This window comes from Centruroides sculpturatus, unplaced genomic scaffold, assembly GCF_000671375.1.
Source record: "Centruroides sculpturatus isolate CEXI.00-Female unplaced genomic scaffold, Cexi_2.0 scaffold87, whole genome shotgun sequence".
Taxonomy (NCBI): domain Eukaryota; kingdom Metazoa; phylum Arthropoda; class Arachnida; order Scorpiones; family Buthidae; genus Centruroides; species Centruroides sculpturatus.
Window position 1 is genome coordinate 206,422 of NW_019384414.1, and position 16,693 is coordinate 223,114.

A 16,693-nucleotide genomic window follows, 5' to 3' on the forward strand; every position below is an offset into this window, starting at 1 on the left:
TTCTATGGATAAAAACACTGAGACGAAAGATCTATAACAAACGAGTAATTATTTATTGTGACATCGTCAAAATGCCGGCCTGCAATTTTTTATCATATTTTTAATTTATTTAACTTAAAATATATGCTCTCCACCTTAAATTAGTAGTGATTTGCCCCTGTACCTCATACTTTTCCTTTAACAACAGAGTCGTGCCGATCATCTATCTAACATCTTTCGGAAGAAAATTTTTGAATTGAAATCATGTTACTTCCGATATAGACCGGAAATTCGTATATAATTAATCGGGGCCTCCTGTCCCTAATGTTTCCATATCTAGTCTCGTCTTTCATCTAACTAACTCCATTCTCGAGATTAAGGAAAGACGACAAACGAACGACAGTAGGAATTTATAGGACAATTCTTTCAAATTGCAACCCAATAAATAAATACTTAATTTTAAATATCGTGAACAAATGATAATAAGTATAATATGTGTTCTTATTTACATTTTGTTAGGAGCGTTTAGGGGGAAAAAATTGACTAAAACAAAGTCTTTTAGAATGATTCCTAAAGGCCATGACACACTAGGCGATTTTTGTGGGAGAGGAGTCAAACCGCTTTGAATTTAGGATACAAAAAGTCTCCCTGTCAATCGGTGTAGCCAATGAGCGCGCGTAGATTTATCACATGAATACAACTCTTGTTTACAACACAAAAATAAAAATGGAGGACAGTTGCTTGTCGGCGGTTGACAGGACAAGATGTTTAATTTAATTAATTCAATCGTAAGAACCGATTTACGGTATAACCACACTATTAAAGAATATATATATATAGTATAACTCCGGCAACTTGTCTCCTCGTGTGTCGGAACATTGGCGAATGTCAACAGGTTTATGTCGCTTGGAGACATGTCTCCCGGAGAGAAATCGCCTAGTGTGTCATGGCCTTAAGGAAAGGTTCAGGAGAAATATTGCTTTAGAAGAATGGAAAAATTTATAAATATATTCAATTGAATTTCAATTTGTCAATTGAATTTAGAGTTACGCACTTCAATGAACATACTTATAAAAATGATTATTTAATGTTATATTTAGCTGTAATGTTCTTAGATTTACATAACGGAATTCAATGAAATTCACATGGCCCTATGCACGTTAATTTTGAAAAATTATATTACATTAGGAATGTAATTTAGGTTTGGTTTAGTGGAATGAGGTAATGAAATACGTGGGTGATCTGCCAACGAGGTGCCTCCCAGGAAGACTTTCGNTAATTCGATCGCCGAGTGAACTGTACTTGGAATCCCATTATTTTTTTAAATAAGAAAGTCGACTTAAATAAATAAAATATTTTCATTTAAAACCTGCGCTATTTTTTAAAAACATTTCAAAGAACAATAAAAAATATCTACAACGACGAAAAAGTGCCACAGTTGACAAGCGCATACCTCACAACACTCCTTTAAAAGGTCAACTCATAACTAAACGCTGAGCAAACCAGCAAAATACGAGTTCTGTAGGATGATGTACTCCCATACATATACTAAAGACTTTTAAAATCGACTGAGAACTACGTCCAAAACTATGGATTTGCTAGTAATAGAAAATTAGTCCATAAAATTTGTTATTTATTAAGCATAAAAGTAGAGCTTTAATGTTCTTAAATAAAAGTAGACGTATACATAGCTAATTTAATCATTTGCGTGCACAACTACATAAACATCCGGACAAGTGTCATTCATATTTTCGAACGGTTTATATTTTGGACAAAATGCAGCATCACTCAGTTTATCTAAAATTGAGTGACCATCCATCCCCGATTTCCGGGACAGTCCCTGTTTTTGACCCTCTGTCCCCGGAAATGAGTCGATATCCATTTAAATCTATACGTGTGAATGACGATAAAAATAGAAAAATCAAACTTGTTCAAACGTTTTCTTTGCTATTATGTGTCACTATGCTTGTATTCTTGCTGTTTCGTTCACCGCTTCAGTATGTGTTTATAAATGGGCCCATACACGAAGAGGATATTCTCTGAAGAATAACTGCGCAGCCCTGGCCTTCAGGAATTCCTATTTGGGTGTGGAGGAAACTGTACAGCTTTGGCGTGTGACGTCGTTTCCGTTCAGTTGTGAGGCAGCTGATTGAAAACAATGTCCCATGAGCGTTTGAAAGAATTTATAAAGATTTATGAAAAATTAAACCATGCATTTGGCGTATTAAAAATAAAGATTATCATGACAAAACCAAAATTGCCTATTCACGATTAATCAAAAAATAGAAGGACATTGAGCCAAATGCTAACAAAGAAACTGTTGTAATAAGTTTATTATATTAAAATATAAAACACTATTATATTTTTAAAAAATATAGTAGTGTTTTTTATGATTGGTATAACCAACGATAACAAATTTAAATAAGTTTCTTCATCCATCCTCAATTGTGCCAATCTTTAGGTACTAACTTCAATTCTGAGAACAGGTTCACATGTGTGGGAGACAGAAATTCTGCAATTCCTTAAGGATGTGCCTGCGCAGTTATTCCTCAGAGGATTTCCTCCCAGTGTGTAGGCCCCTCACATTGGCTACACTGCAGGAATCGGAATTTTTACTCTCCCTGTAGCCGACTTCTGTTGAACTACCCACAATAATTTACATAATAATAAAATCTAGTAATGACATAGTGCACTAGCCAATCATGGACGGATCCATGGGGCGCTACAGCTCTCCCATTAACACAAAAAGTAATTTTTTTTGTTGTTCGACCTTCAAAACATTTGTTTTTAAAAACAATTATAATGGCAAATATTGTTTATTTTGCACAGGTTAATTCAAAATTTTTAATTTTTGAGATTTTTCTTTGGATGCGTCACTACAACTAATCCCACAACAATTACAATTGTAAAGGTACAACAATTAAATGTTAAATTTAATTTATAATAGGCAATAAATACGACAATAATTCGTTAGTTTATTCATATTTAACTAAAACTTGTGTTCGAATCGCCCCCAAAAAAAAAAAACTTTATGAGGAGTTGCTCGTTCCTAGACTATCATTTTATTCTTAGATAATAATATTATTTAAAATGAATGTTAAATTAAATCAATAAAAGTAAAATCAATCCCACACGAAAATTTCAATACTCCGTTACTATAATTTGTAATTTCTTTAAACATGATTAAATACCTGCCTGTGTCTGTGAACTTTGTTAATAAAACACTATAGTTAATTAATTAAAATATTAAATACTGTATTTAAAATAAAACATGCATTAACAACGTTATTGTATTGTATTACGATACGTACTGTACACTCGATAACGAATACATAACACGGATTACGTAATGCGGTACGTATCCTAATAAGGATTATAATATACAGTACATACATATGCAATATTTTGGAAACTATACCTTATTATCACTATTATTTTTATGTTTGACTCGTGGAAAATCCCAGAACAGATCACCATAGTAAATCGGGACTACCTATTATAACAGAAATACACAATATTTTCGGTTGTACTGTACTTGTATATATTTATTTTATTGCTTACGATTACACGTTAATGATATTGATAATAAGGAATAATTTTCTTTATTTGCTTTATTATACATTTCCTATTCGTAATAAAAAGCGTAAGAAATAACTTATAGTTAGTTGTAGAAAACTTACATTTAGTTGATAAGTTCAAATTATTTTAAGCCTACCCAGAGGCCGAGTGGCTAAAACCGTTGAACCATTTGTAATTGACTAATTGATCATGGGTTCAAACATGGAGAAAATCGGGAAAACATAAGCTGGCCAAGTGTTTTTCCGATTTTCTTCACGTTTTTACACCTAAATAGGAGCCAGCTTTCCACAGAAAGTCCTCCTGAGCGGCATTACCCACATGTATTGCCGTATACAAAAAAAAAAAAAAAAAGTTATTTTAAAAAGAATATCAATTTACATTGTAATCGTTACTATACTTTGTTTAATTATTCATTAGCATTCAAATCTTATAATCGAGATGGGTTAATAATAATAATAATAATAATCAGCGTAGAGCCCAAACGTTAGGAGTTGAAAATTGAAATTTAGTACACAGTTAGGCTACGTCATGAGAATGTAGACAAAGAACAGACTTTCCGAAATTTCCCCCGCGGAGGAGAGGGAGGGTAAAGGATTACTCCGAATTTTACTGTACTATTTTAAATGCGGGGTGTTTTACGAGAAATCGAACATGTTTTCAGATCCATCTAAAAATTCTCTAATTAGTTTCGGAAGAGGGTGAACCTAATTCTTGCACCCGGTAAAAACGGATAAGATTGGCTATAATCTAATAATCTTAATTTTCGCTATCGTTACTTTTTGCCCGAGCAACACTGTTAGTTAAATATATTTTATTAATAAAATTGTGCGCATTAGACATTAAAGTTCACAAAACTCGGTACCATCTTTACAAATAAATCAAATTGCTGCATATTTCAAAACGGTAATACTTTTCATAAAATTAAAAAAAAAAAAAAAAAAAAAAAATTTCGGTGAAATATCTGATCATCCTCATCTTAGAACATCTATAAGTAGCCTATTTAACAGTTTAGAATAACGTGAAACTGTATATTAGAGTTAGCTATTCTTATATCAGCCCTTGGAGTCTCAAAATAGCGAGTTTTGAGACTCCAAGGACAGATTTTGAGACTCGATGGACAGATTGTTTAAACTCAGGCGTAAAGTTAAAACCGTTTGCAAGAACGAAAATTCAGATTGGCCCGAGTTTATGTCAAAAATGTGTAGTAGTAATACACATTTAGACTTGTCCGGTGGATAGTCTAAGCGCGTTATGTTCGTCTTTGATTACTACTCATCAGAAGTCATTATTTTCCTTTATCTACGTTAAGTAATGGAGTCATTGGGCGTAATGTGTTACGCAGAATGGAAAGAATGCGTGAGAACTATTTACGGAGGCAATTTACATAACAGAATTTTCAGAGATCGTGTAAGTCTTCTACGATTTTAGACGTCATGTCGTTTCGTTATAACGTAGATGAAAGATACAATTTACAATTCTCGCTGTCGAATTTCCTTTATAAACAGTAAAATTGATTCTATGAGAGGGGGAAATAAATGCTAGAGGTAGCAAATACGATTCAATTAAATTAACAGAATATCATCTTATTTTTCACCTCATTCACCAACACTCCGGTTGTAGTAGGAATGTTGATGAATAAGATAAAAAAAAATAACGAATAAAGGTACTGACGGCAAAAATTGTGGATAATACGCGTATGTATGATTAAGGAAAATAACACAGGAAAAAACATGATTTTATTATGGAAATTAGTAAAAAACGGTTGAAATATTGAAAATTTCTAACCGTGAGTGTATTGGAAAAGTTATTTGTGCCTTGTTTAGCTTGTATTGAAAAAACCCCGCTGAGGAGGAAAATATTGTAATTTCTGAAATGCATCTGGGTAAAATAAAGTTGTTGATCGGCTAGTATTTTTGGAGTCTATGGATATGATAATAACGGTGTCTGAACTGGATATGGATATGAAAATAACGGTGTCTGAACTGGTTATATATTGAAATAAAAAAAAAAACGAAATAGAAGCAGAAGGATAAATCATAGTTTAATTTATTTGTGTTAAATGTAATTATATCTTCCTAAAATATTTATATTTAAAGAATGACAAATTAAAAAAACATAATTGTGTAAATAATTCAAAGATTTACCTGTACTTTTCACAATCTGTATAAACGATTTAAATAAAAAGTTAATTATTTTAATTTTTAATGCAATAAAATTTTAATTATGAATCATACATGTAATATATTTTGCAAAATTAATAAATTTATTTGCTGCTTATGAAATACAGGATGCGCCAGAAACACTTGAGTTTTAAATTTTAATTTGCAGGTGGCCATTTACAAAATGTTACCTTTAAGACATAACAGTAATAAACATTCATTTTTCTTTACAAAAAAAAAAAAAATGTATCTGTTCAAAGCAATAAATATTTACCCTTTCTCCTGAAGTGTTACTTTATTTTAAAAACCATCATGTCTTTCTGGCACACCCTATAGAACTGCTTAATAATAACTCACCGTTCCAACTGTATTTAGAAGGCCAATAACAGATAAAAGGAAGGCTGATTTTTTTTCATCGAAGCCTTTTCCAACTGCGTAATCATGTAAATAAATATTAGGCATTTCGATAAAAGCATAGAGCAAAACGTTCGATAAGCAAAATATCGAGAAAGATTTATATTTAAAAAGTGTAAATAATGTTTTATTCAATTCACGAAGTGCTTTTTTGATCTCCTAAAAAATAAAAAATAAGTAAACTTTAATCTGTTATTCATAAAGTTTTATCTATCCTATAGAGATTACCTGCATTCTATTGATTTTCTTACATCTCGCCGTGTTGTTAGATGATTTTATGATTGATTCTCTACCAAGATGTGATTTTAAAACATTAATAGTGTAATGGCTTCCTCGTAGACGTATATTTGAAAGACTATTTGTTTCAATTAAATTCATTGATTTTTGCAGTGAATGAGTACTCGTGATAACATTTTTTGAAGAATGAAATGGATTTACGATTGGTTCGCTTGAAAACCCTCTAACTAATGGTCTCTTTACATTTATCCTTGCATCATCGGTTGTTTCAGGAGGATTTTTCTTTGTTTTCTTAATATAAAATCCAGCATCTCTTATTAAACAACCACAAACAGACAAATTAAGCAAGATACCTCCTAAGATTAAAGCAGTTCCTCGCCAAGCAAAAGTATCTAACAAATATATTGTTAGAGGAGGAAATATAAAAGATCCAATTCCTTCACCACATACAGAAAGTCCTGATGCAAAAGAAAATTTCTTATCAAAATAAATTATCAAAATAACAACTGAAGAAAGCAAACAGAGAGACAGTCCAAAACCACATAATGTTAAACATATGATAACATCGGTAATGGATCTAGCAAAATATAGAGCAGAGAAACTAAAACCTGATATAATAGCTCCAACAATACAAGTGAGTCGACATCCCCATTTGTTTTCGCAAAATCTAGCAAGAGGACCATTTAAAAGCGGAAGACTAAAGAAAAAGGAACCAATTATGGATGTAATCGCTTTACCCTGTCCAAAATATTTTAAAAATTCAACATAAAGTATTCCAAAAGAGGAATATATACCAGCGATTAGAAGACTTATTACAAAACATGACAATACAATTACCCATCCATATCCACTATCTATTGGAATTTTAGATATGATTTTGCCTTCTGGTTCCATTTTATTGATTCAAACAAAAATTATCATTATTTTGACTAAACTTAAAAGAACGTTAACTTTTACCTGAAATCAAAAAGAAACATAAATGATTCTCTGTAATGACAAATAAACATTATAACGCATTTAAGCGTTTAAAAATACTTCATTTATCTTTATTTATTAGCACACAAATTTACCACGTATAAGGAAATCGTTAGGTAATGCAAAAGATTGCCCAAAAGTCAGTTAACCATCGTAAAGTCTAAATTTATCATCTTGTAACCAATTGTATCATTACAATAATTTGTATAATTCTTTGACAGTTTAGGAAAAAAGTAAGCCATTCTAAACTCACCTTAAGTGTCATATTCATAAATATAATCTTAAATAAACCACGGTTAACTAACTTTTGTGCCATTTTATATATTTTAAACATATCAACAATATTACCTTGATTTAAATTGCATATAATTGAATTAAAACTTAAATTTTATTCTGTTTCAAACATAATATACTGTTATTTATGCGTACCACGAGGTTTTATATATTTATTTGAATTAAAATTTTAAATTTATAAACATTGTTCTTATTGAACAAACCTCCGCCATTTCTAATAAATCGCGCCCTCTAAGATTATAGCAATTTAATTTTTTTTTTCAAATTTTATTTAAAGATGTATAAAAATTTGTTATAACAAATTTTGAAGCTCGTAAAAATCTCAAAATATTTTAAAATTACTAATTATATTCTGTATTGAACATTATTAAGATCATGTCAAATGATTAGTTCTCGTTTAAAACGAGAATTTCGTTATTCGACTTGTTCGGTTGTATTTGCTTATTAATAAAGGAAATATTTTTTAAAAATAAAATTTACATTAATATTTCGAAATATTTAAAAATTACTAATTATGTATGTAGTTGAAATATATTGAGAAATTATTATTATATAATGACGTTAATAATTTCAAATACCAAACGTAATTAGGCAATGACGAAACTCTCGTTTTCAACGATAACTGCAATTTATAACGAGAACGTATGGTTGTTATTGATTTGATGACGCAATCTCTCTCACACATTTTAAAGCATTTATTTTGTAAATAAATTTTTAAAAAAGTTCATTATTTAATATTTTTGTTTTGTTTTTTCAAATATGGATGTTTTAAGGATTTACTCCATTAAAAAAAAAATTCATATGTATTCAGTCAACTTGAACTAAAAATTATTTTTAATCGTATAAATTACATAAATTTTTCACGCTACATTCCAGTTTATCTAGTTTGAAGGTTTCTAAATACAGAAACGGATGTTACCAAATGCTAACCACGTGTAAATCACATCTGTACATTGGCGCAACCGTAAAAATTAACATTTTAAAATGAATATTCTCTTAATGCAAAACATTTACTTTAAAAACTACTGAAAAAAATAATACGTATCGTAAATAACTTACATTTTATTACTAAAATACATATTTATTTTACACAATGGTTGAAAAAAACGTTAACAGAAATTCACGTCTGGTTTATTTTATTTACCCAAAATATTTAAAACCCAAGATTTCATTTACATTTCTTCATATTGAGGTTAAGATGAAATCTTCGACAGTGAATCTAAAATAGAATTTATTTATTACTGTTTAGCATTGTTTAGTTGCGATATAAGGTTCGAATTTAATACCATAATTTACTCTTTGTAATCTTTAAGAGTGAACTAAATGCATCGCTTTAAATAACTCATATTACATCTTCGGATGTGGGTGGTTTCGTCGAGTTTATTTTTCTCCACTTCAGCTTCTTACATAAAGGTAATACAACAAGGCCGGACAGAAGTGTACAGATTCCTGCTGTACAGAAAGGTATGTCGTATGAGCCGTATGTATCATATAACCAACCTAGAAAAAATTAAATTTAAAAATAGTTAATTCATATTTTACTATAATTCTCAATGTGATAATTCGATCGCCGAGTGAACTGTACTTGGAATCCAAAGTTTTTATTTGTATTATCCTAAAAAATATTATTTTATTGTATAAATTTGTATTAATACAAATAGATCCAAAACATGAAGAATTGTAACATTACCTCCAAAAGGTGGTCCAACGAGGGTTGCTATACCTTGCACAGATAACAACAAACCATAAGCATTGGTGAAATTGTCAAGAGAGATTAATTCTACAAGTAAAGAAGCGGTTAAGGCATAGTTGGTGCTTACAGTAAATCCATAAGTAGATACTGCGATTGCCATGCCGATGTAATTCTTCAAAAATGGTAGACAGCCTATGGCAATTCCACTTACACACATAGTAATTGCGTAAACCAATGACGGATCTACGAAAGATTTATCACCTACATATCCAAATATTATCTACAAAAGTTAACGTTTTAAATACTTTTTACAAATTCTTATTTAAATAGAAAGTAACAATCATCTTACCATTCCAACAGTATTAAAAACACCTAAAATTGAAATAAGGGATGATGATACCCAGTTTAAATTCGGATCTAAACCTTCGACATAATCGGGGATATATACATAGGGAATATCTGCGCATGCATAAAGGAGAAGATTTGAAAGACAAAAAACAGTGTAAGGAACGTTTTTGAATATCCTTATATCAACCATATCTAGTAGAAGTTCTTTAAGTCCGCTTAGGAACTGGTATTTCTGAAAAGCAACATATTTATTCATACAAATGTATGAAAGATTATTATATTAAATGCATCAACTTACCTCTCCTTTAATTTTTCCTGACAAATAATTTTTATAGATATTAGGGCAACTTGAAGTTCTTAAATAATAAGGTGGTATATTCAACATGGCTCCACGATACATTAAATTACCGGGATGAATTCGAATATTACGGAAATATGAGGGATGACGTTGACAGATATAAAATCCTGGCATAAGTGGACATTGCTGCTCTTTTTGATGAGCACTTAATTGTTTTTCTCGACGTCTTAATTTTACGCCAGATAGACATTCGCCATCCCCGCTCTTTATATCTCGAACGGGTAAGGAATCTTCCATGTTTTGCAAATAGGAACTGAGGAGATCAGGATGTTGCTCCAGAAGACTATTTAAATGGCCTCCTTCTTTACTACTTAATTCTTCAATTACTTCAGGATTTAGATTTTTATTTTTAATATAAGTCGGAAGTTGCACTAGAGATGTACTTAAGGATTCTTCTATTTGACTATCTGAAAGATTGCTCTTGCGTTCATCATTATCTGACGACGAAGACGACAAATCTTCAGGGTAATCTAAATCGCGCATTAGACATCCAAATACCGTCATGTTTAAAAACGCACCAGCTAATAACAAAAGAGTACCTCTCCAAGTATATATTTTTATTAGATAATTAGTTATGTAAGGAAAGGCGATCGTTCCTACTCCTGCACCACATGTTGCTAATCCATTAGCTAGCGAACGCTTTCTGTCGAAGTAATAAGCCACAATAACTATCGAAGCGACGTAACAAAGTGATAGACCCAACGCCGAGATACTAAATGCTATAATTAAATGATCCAATCTGGTCGCTAAGAAGCCAGCAGCGAAGGCGAAAGTCGTGATCAGTGAACCTATGATGGTAACCATTCTGCATCCCCATCTATCGGTAAAATAACTAGCTATGGGTCCTGTTAACAAAGGAAGACTGAAGAATAGGGATCCAGCCCATGCCGTAGTCGATTTGGAAGCACCGAAAAAATCGAAAAACTCCACGAACAGCAGACCAAATGAATGGGTTATTCCATCGGCAACGAAGCTGACCATAAATGAAGCAAAAACAACGACCCAACCCCAACCTCCATCAGGTGGCTTAAACTGCGTACTGTGTAAATTTTTTGTTTCCTCCACACCATTTTCTGTAATTTGGTCCTTATTATTGTTCTGATTAACAAAAATATTTGACGATTTATATTTGATTTCGGCCATGTTGTCCACTTAAAACTGTATCCTTCAGAACCATACATCAAGATAACGACTAAAAGCTATAGAAGGGGAAAAAAAGCAAAATAAAAAAAAACAATATGAAAATTACATCAGAATCCATTCAAGGTTATTTATAATAAGTTTAACAGCTACAAATAAAGTTCTTGTCAATAATGATACCATACAAATTTCCTATAAAAACACTTTATAGGTTACACCTTTCAAATTTAATTTAATTTATGTAGATGCAGGATTTAACTATTGATATATAAAATTTATGCTAAAATTTTCTCCTCTTATCTTTAAAATAATTATATTTTTCTGAAAAATATTGCAAAATACAGCTTGTAATTAAATATAACTCCACCCAAGTAATTAAAAAAGTGATAAGAATGAATGCAAATAATAGTTGTTTACCATTATATAGTTNAAAATAAAAAAAATAGAATTTCCTGTTTAAATAAGGAAAAATTTATAAGTTTTAAATTTAAAATATTTAAATAATAAAATTATAAATATTTGAATTATATGTATTAATTATAATTCAGTTTTTTTAATTAAAAAATTAAATTAATTAAAACAGAATAAATTATGTTATTTAATTATTAATATTTAAATATAACAAGGCATTATAAGCATAATTAATGTATTAATTTTAAAAATACCATTAAAAAGAATATTAAATTTTAATGTAATTTTAATTAAAATTATAACTAAATTAAAATAAAATTTTATTTACAAAACATTATAAAAATTATTATTTTAATATTAATCAAATTAAAAAGAAAATTTAAAAAATAATAATAAATAAATAAAAATTTAGTTTGAATAATACTCGTCAGATGGCATGACGAAATGGCTAACTTATACGAGACGATGGAGCGGTATTATTCAAATTAGATAATTAAAATATATAAAAATAATATTATGATAAAGCCTACTTCATCGTTTAATGATATTAATTAAGCTTTATTTAGGCTGAGGTAATTAATATTATTCGCACCAATCGCTAATTTTGTAATTTATACGGTAGATCCTAAAATGGGTTCGGGCACGGATGAGTTAACACGTCACCTGTCCAGATATTCGAGATAAAAATCTCACGGAGACAATCGAGAATGATGTGTGATGCATATCTCAATCTCTAAGGACATTAATCAAATAAGATAGTTTATAAATTTTTCTCTTTATGTCTCTTTTATAGCGGCTATATTGGCGTTTAGTTATAACATTTTATTTCATTTTAATGCATAAATAAGCTAATTTATATGATAATTTTTTTAAAATGAAAGAAAATTTTAAGAGAAATTTATAATAAACTGATCTGTAGAGATTTTTCTACGTGTTAATAAATTTAAACATTAATTAATTAATACTTTTATGCGATATTTTTATAAGATGAGAAGATTTTCTCAGGGAAAAATTCGTACATTTTCCTTTAAAAAGTGAGGAGAAAAAAACTCTTTTTTTATAGAATCTGGTCAAATTAATTACTCTTCTTACACAAAACGATGATGATATCAAATTTGTCCGTGGCCTAAATGCCAAAGTCGGGCGTATTTTAGGCGTGGCACTAATAAAATTTCATCATTTTGGATGTTTTAAGTTAGATATTATATATGTATTTTTTCCTCAACGAAGAATACGGATAACAATAAGTAATAAAAAATGCCATAATTGAATTTGATCTCGTATGCGATTTCTTATCACTGTTGCCAGTTAATTATAGTAATGATACCTGTTATGAGGTATACGTGAAGTGACGTCACAGTAGATCAAGTTGAACTGCGATTCGTGGCGCACGCAACATGCCGCTCTTCAAAAGTGCGCGAGCACCGAGAGCAGCTTAACATTCTCTATCGATCCCGTCCCAGAAGCGGTGTCCATAAATTGTCTTTACCCGCGTTTAGGCTTAAGGCTATCCATGGTGTAGTGTACAGTACCAACCCTTCGAGTACAGGTAATCATTAATTGTAGCTTAGTTTTTTATCTATAAGCGCCCCAAATTCTATCATAATCATGCTGAAAATTTTCATTTATCCCCATCTTTAATATTGACTTCACCTGGTCGAAATTTCTGTTAAGGTTAAAAATCTTACACATTAATTAATTTAAATGCTTATATAAAATTTTAAAATATTTTATTTATTCTCGTTTCGTATAAAATTTTATAAATTTAAATGGATTTAATATATAAGTAATGAATTATATCTTACTTGATAGGTATGTAAAAATGTTTATTTTTTCGCGAATTAATTAAAAAGTTCGTCCAATAAATTGTTGTTTTCTTTGTTTAAACATTATTTTCCAATTAATTATGAATATTAAATAAATTTAGTGCTTGTTTTTTAAAGAAATTTAAGAGTATTTTTAAAGAAAATAATTAATTATCTAGAAGATTTATTTATTGCAAAGTATTTGCATGAGCAATCAATGTTCTGCAGCCGAGAATCCCTGTTTATTCTCAATGGAGTTGTCAGTATTGGGTCATTGGTTATTGTCTTTATTCAACGACTGCAGACACAACATTTTTAATAAATGGATATCGTTACGATGACTTCTGAACGAAATTATCATTATTCACAAGGAAAAATAAGTTTGTTCTTTATCTAATAGCAGCTATTTTGTCATGTCATTCCTTTTATTAAAGTTATTTGTAAGGAAAATATATAAAAAAGAAGAAGAAAAAACATTAGATCTATTACTAGATTAGTGCGGAAAATAAATCAGATTTACATAATTTATTTTTTTTTTATCGTAGGATGTTCGATAAAACATAAAAATTAAATCAAATATAAAATAAATCATTTATACATACGTTTAATTATAATAAAATTTTCAATAACTCCTGCAAATGTAGCTTCTCCTTAAGCATAGAAGCTATACAGTGAAAGCACCTTGCATTGAATTTTACCAAATATTAAATATCTCGATCACTGGTGTTTTAATTTCTGTGTATCTCGATCATTTTTTCCCTAATATAAATTGCTTAAGTTTTTATAAGCTAGGAAAATAATACATTTCGTAGATAATATACGATATTTTTAATATTTATTATTATAAATAAATAATATAAATCGATAAATATGTCTATGGTAAGAATAAAATATTTGTAGTTGCATTTAAGTGATAAAACTTATTTAAACTTCGGAAATTTAGCAATTTATTAAATTGTATATTTAGTTAATTTAATTAAATATTTAAATATAAATTTATTTACTAGAATGGATTATTTCTCCAAAAAACTAAGGACCCTCCGTCCGATTAAAACCAAATCTCCTAAATACCAAAGAAACAGGGTATTAAAATCTTCTCCTGCTAAAGGCAATCCTTCAAGTTCTCCTTCATCCAGAATAACTGCTTCTCCTAGATTTATCGACAAAGTTAGTATTAAAAATATATATATTTATTTTAATTTTATAATTTATTAAATTTAATAATTATTTATTATAATTTTCATTTTTATATTATTTCTTCATATATATAAGGTAAAACATATTTAAAAATTTTGTTATTAATTTATACAGAAATTGACTAAGAAAATTATTTTAAAATAAATAATTACATCGTTTTTCTTTTATTTTATATAAAAGATATTAATTTTAAGCTTCAAGAGAGCATAATAATATTTTATTTTGATTCTTATCATCTGTATAAGGCAAATTATATTTTAAAATTATTTAAATAAAACTATTCAATTGAAAAGATGAAAAAGTAGAGACAATCGTAGAAGAGTAATGAGAGTACAGATGATGATCTATTTTAAAATATAGTAATTTAAAATGATGCATGTTATAAATATACTCATCTTTAAAAGTTATCATCATCATCATCATCTATATTCTTTCAGTAGAAGAATTCTTCCAATTCTCTAACAATCTCAAGTTCTTTATTATTTCTCTCTGTAGCTGCCTTGTCTTTAATTCTTTTTATATTCTTCTTCTAAGTTATCTAACATCTCTATTCTTCTCTCAAGAGATGTTGGGAAGCGTAATAGAAAACAAGGATGAAGATGATTAAAAAGAAAGATTTATAGTTAAATACAGTATTATCAAAATTTTAAAGGATGATTTACGAGTAAAACTTTCAGATAATTTTTTAAGCTACTATAACTTATAAAATATTCAATATTTTATGAAATATTTATGAAATTTTAAATATATTATTATCATTTTTTATATTAAATTTATATCGTTGTATTGAATAAAATCGATGCAAAAATCTTTAATAAATTTTCCAAAAATATATAATAGATTTTAGAAAAATAAATCGGCTCAATATTAATAACTGAATTATTTAAATATTTACCATAAAATTTCCATAATTATAATAATAAAACTATTAAATTAAATTATAAAAAATCATGCTTAAAATTATAATTATGAGAATATATAGCCTATATATATATAGAGAGAGAGAGAATTTTTTAATCAAAAGAAAATATTATAAGAAATTATAAGAAAATATTTTAATTAAATGTAGATATTTTAAAATGTTTTAATTAAAATTTATTATTAATAATTCTTGAAATTTCATTCCTCGTTCAAACAATGTGTGTATGATATTTAACGTTTCCTAAAATCGATAAAGTCAATAATGAATAATTAATTTTATAGAATATTATGTTTAGTTTTACTTAAAATTTTATTATTAAAACTCGAATTGTTTTCTATAATAAAATAAAACAATTTTATAGAATCAATCTTATGGGATGCTATGAAAATGGGGGATACACCAGCCTCTATTGATTACCGTAGAAAATCATACGGATTGATCCTTAATTCCGAGTAAATTTAATTTAATGTTATATATTTATTTACGAAATTATCTTAAATTTAACCTAAATTACAGATTTAAATCGAATTTAAAAGTTATATCCATTTTTTCATCTTCATTATCTTTAAACTTAGCAATTTTCCAAATCAGATTTTTGAGATTTTTTTCTTTTTTAAATAATTAAATCGAAATTTAAATATAATTTTAAAATTAAAATTTAATATATAAATGTTATTAAAAATTATAAATAATTAATTTACTTAATTAAATTTTTAAAATATTGCCTAGAGAAAGGGATAAACTTCACTGCTTCTAGAATCACTTAACGTAATAAAAAGAATTAAACTGCTTAATAATTTAAAAAATATATAATGTATTTAATTAAAATTTAAAGAAGAATCAATCATAAGAAATAGTATAATTTGTAAAAAGTACCATCTTTAAGCTTAACAGTGATTGATGAAGAATTACCATCTTCATCTATTTTATCTCGACAGCCTATAATCGTATATACTATTATTTCAGCTTCTGTGCGGTTAATCTAATGATTAAGGTAATCCGATCGGCTTAAAATTGATAAAATTATATTTATAATATATAATTTTTAATTTTTAACATTGACGAGTTAATAAACGTACAGGTTTACAGCATAGATAGATGCGAACAATGTAACCTTTCTGAGCTTTTTTCTTAATTTTTAAATGATGTAATTTATAATTTAATCTCCTGCACCACATGTTG

At 28.4% G+C, this 16,693-nt stretch overlaps 2 protein-coding genes across 2 annotated transcripts in view; one reads left to right on the forward strand and one right to left on the reverse strand.

Annotated features, from left to right (window-relative positions):
* LOC111619114 overlaps positions 1–11,471 on the reverse strand; it is a 25,719-nt gene extending 14,248 nt beyond the window's left edge. Inside the window, exons 1-7 of the mRNA XM_023360777.1 lie at positions 9,977–11,471; positions 9,680–9,910; positions 9,328–9,610; positions 8,984–9,137; positions 7,326–7,355; positions 6,360–7,272; positions 6,075–6,290 (exon numbers count right to left, since the gene is read on the reverse strand). Coding sequence (XP_023216545.1) covers positions 6,075–6,290; positions 6,360–7,272; positions 7,326–7,355; positions 8,984–9,137; positions 9,328–9,610; positions 9,680–9,910; positions 9,977–11,179 — 3,030 coding nt within the window. The 5' untranslated portion in view covers positions 11,180–11,471. The remainder of the gene's footprint in view (positions 1–6,074; positions 6,291–6,359; positions 7,273–7,325; positions 7,356–8,983; positions 9,138–9,327; positions 9,611–9,679; positions 9,911–9,976) is intronic.
* Positions 11,472–13,009: 1,538 nt separating this feature from the next.
* The window catches only part of LOC111619115, a gene marked incomplete at its 3' end in the record, with an annotated part of 8,238 nt that continues 4,554 nt past the window's right edge, over positions 13,010–16,693 (forward strand). Inside the window, exons 1-2 of the mRNA XM_023360778.1 lie at positions 13,010–13,136; positions 14,400–14,559. Coding sequence (XP_023216546.1) covers positions 14,401–14,559 — 159 coding nt within the window. The remainder of the gene's footprint in view (positions 13,137–14,399; positions 14,560–16,693) is intronic.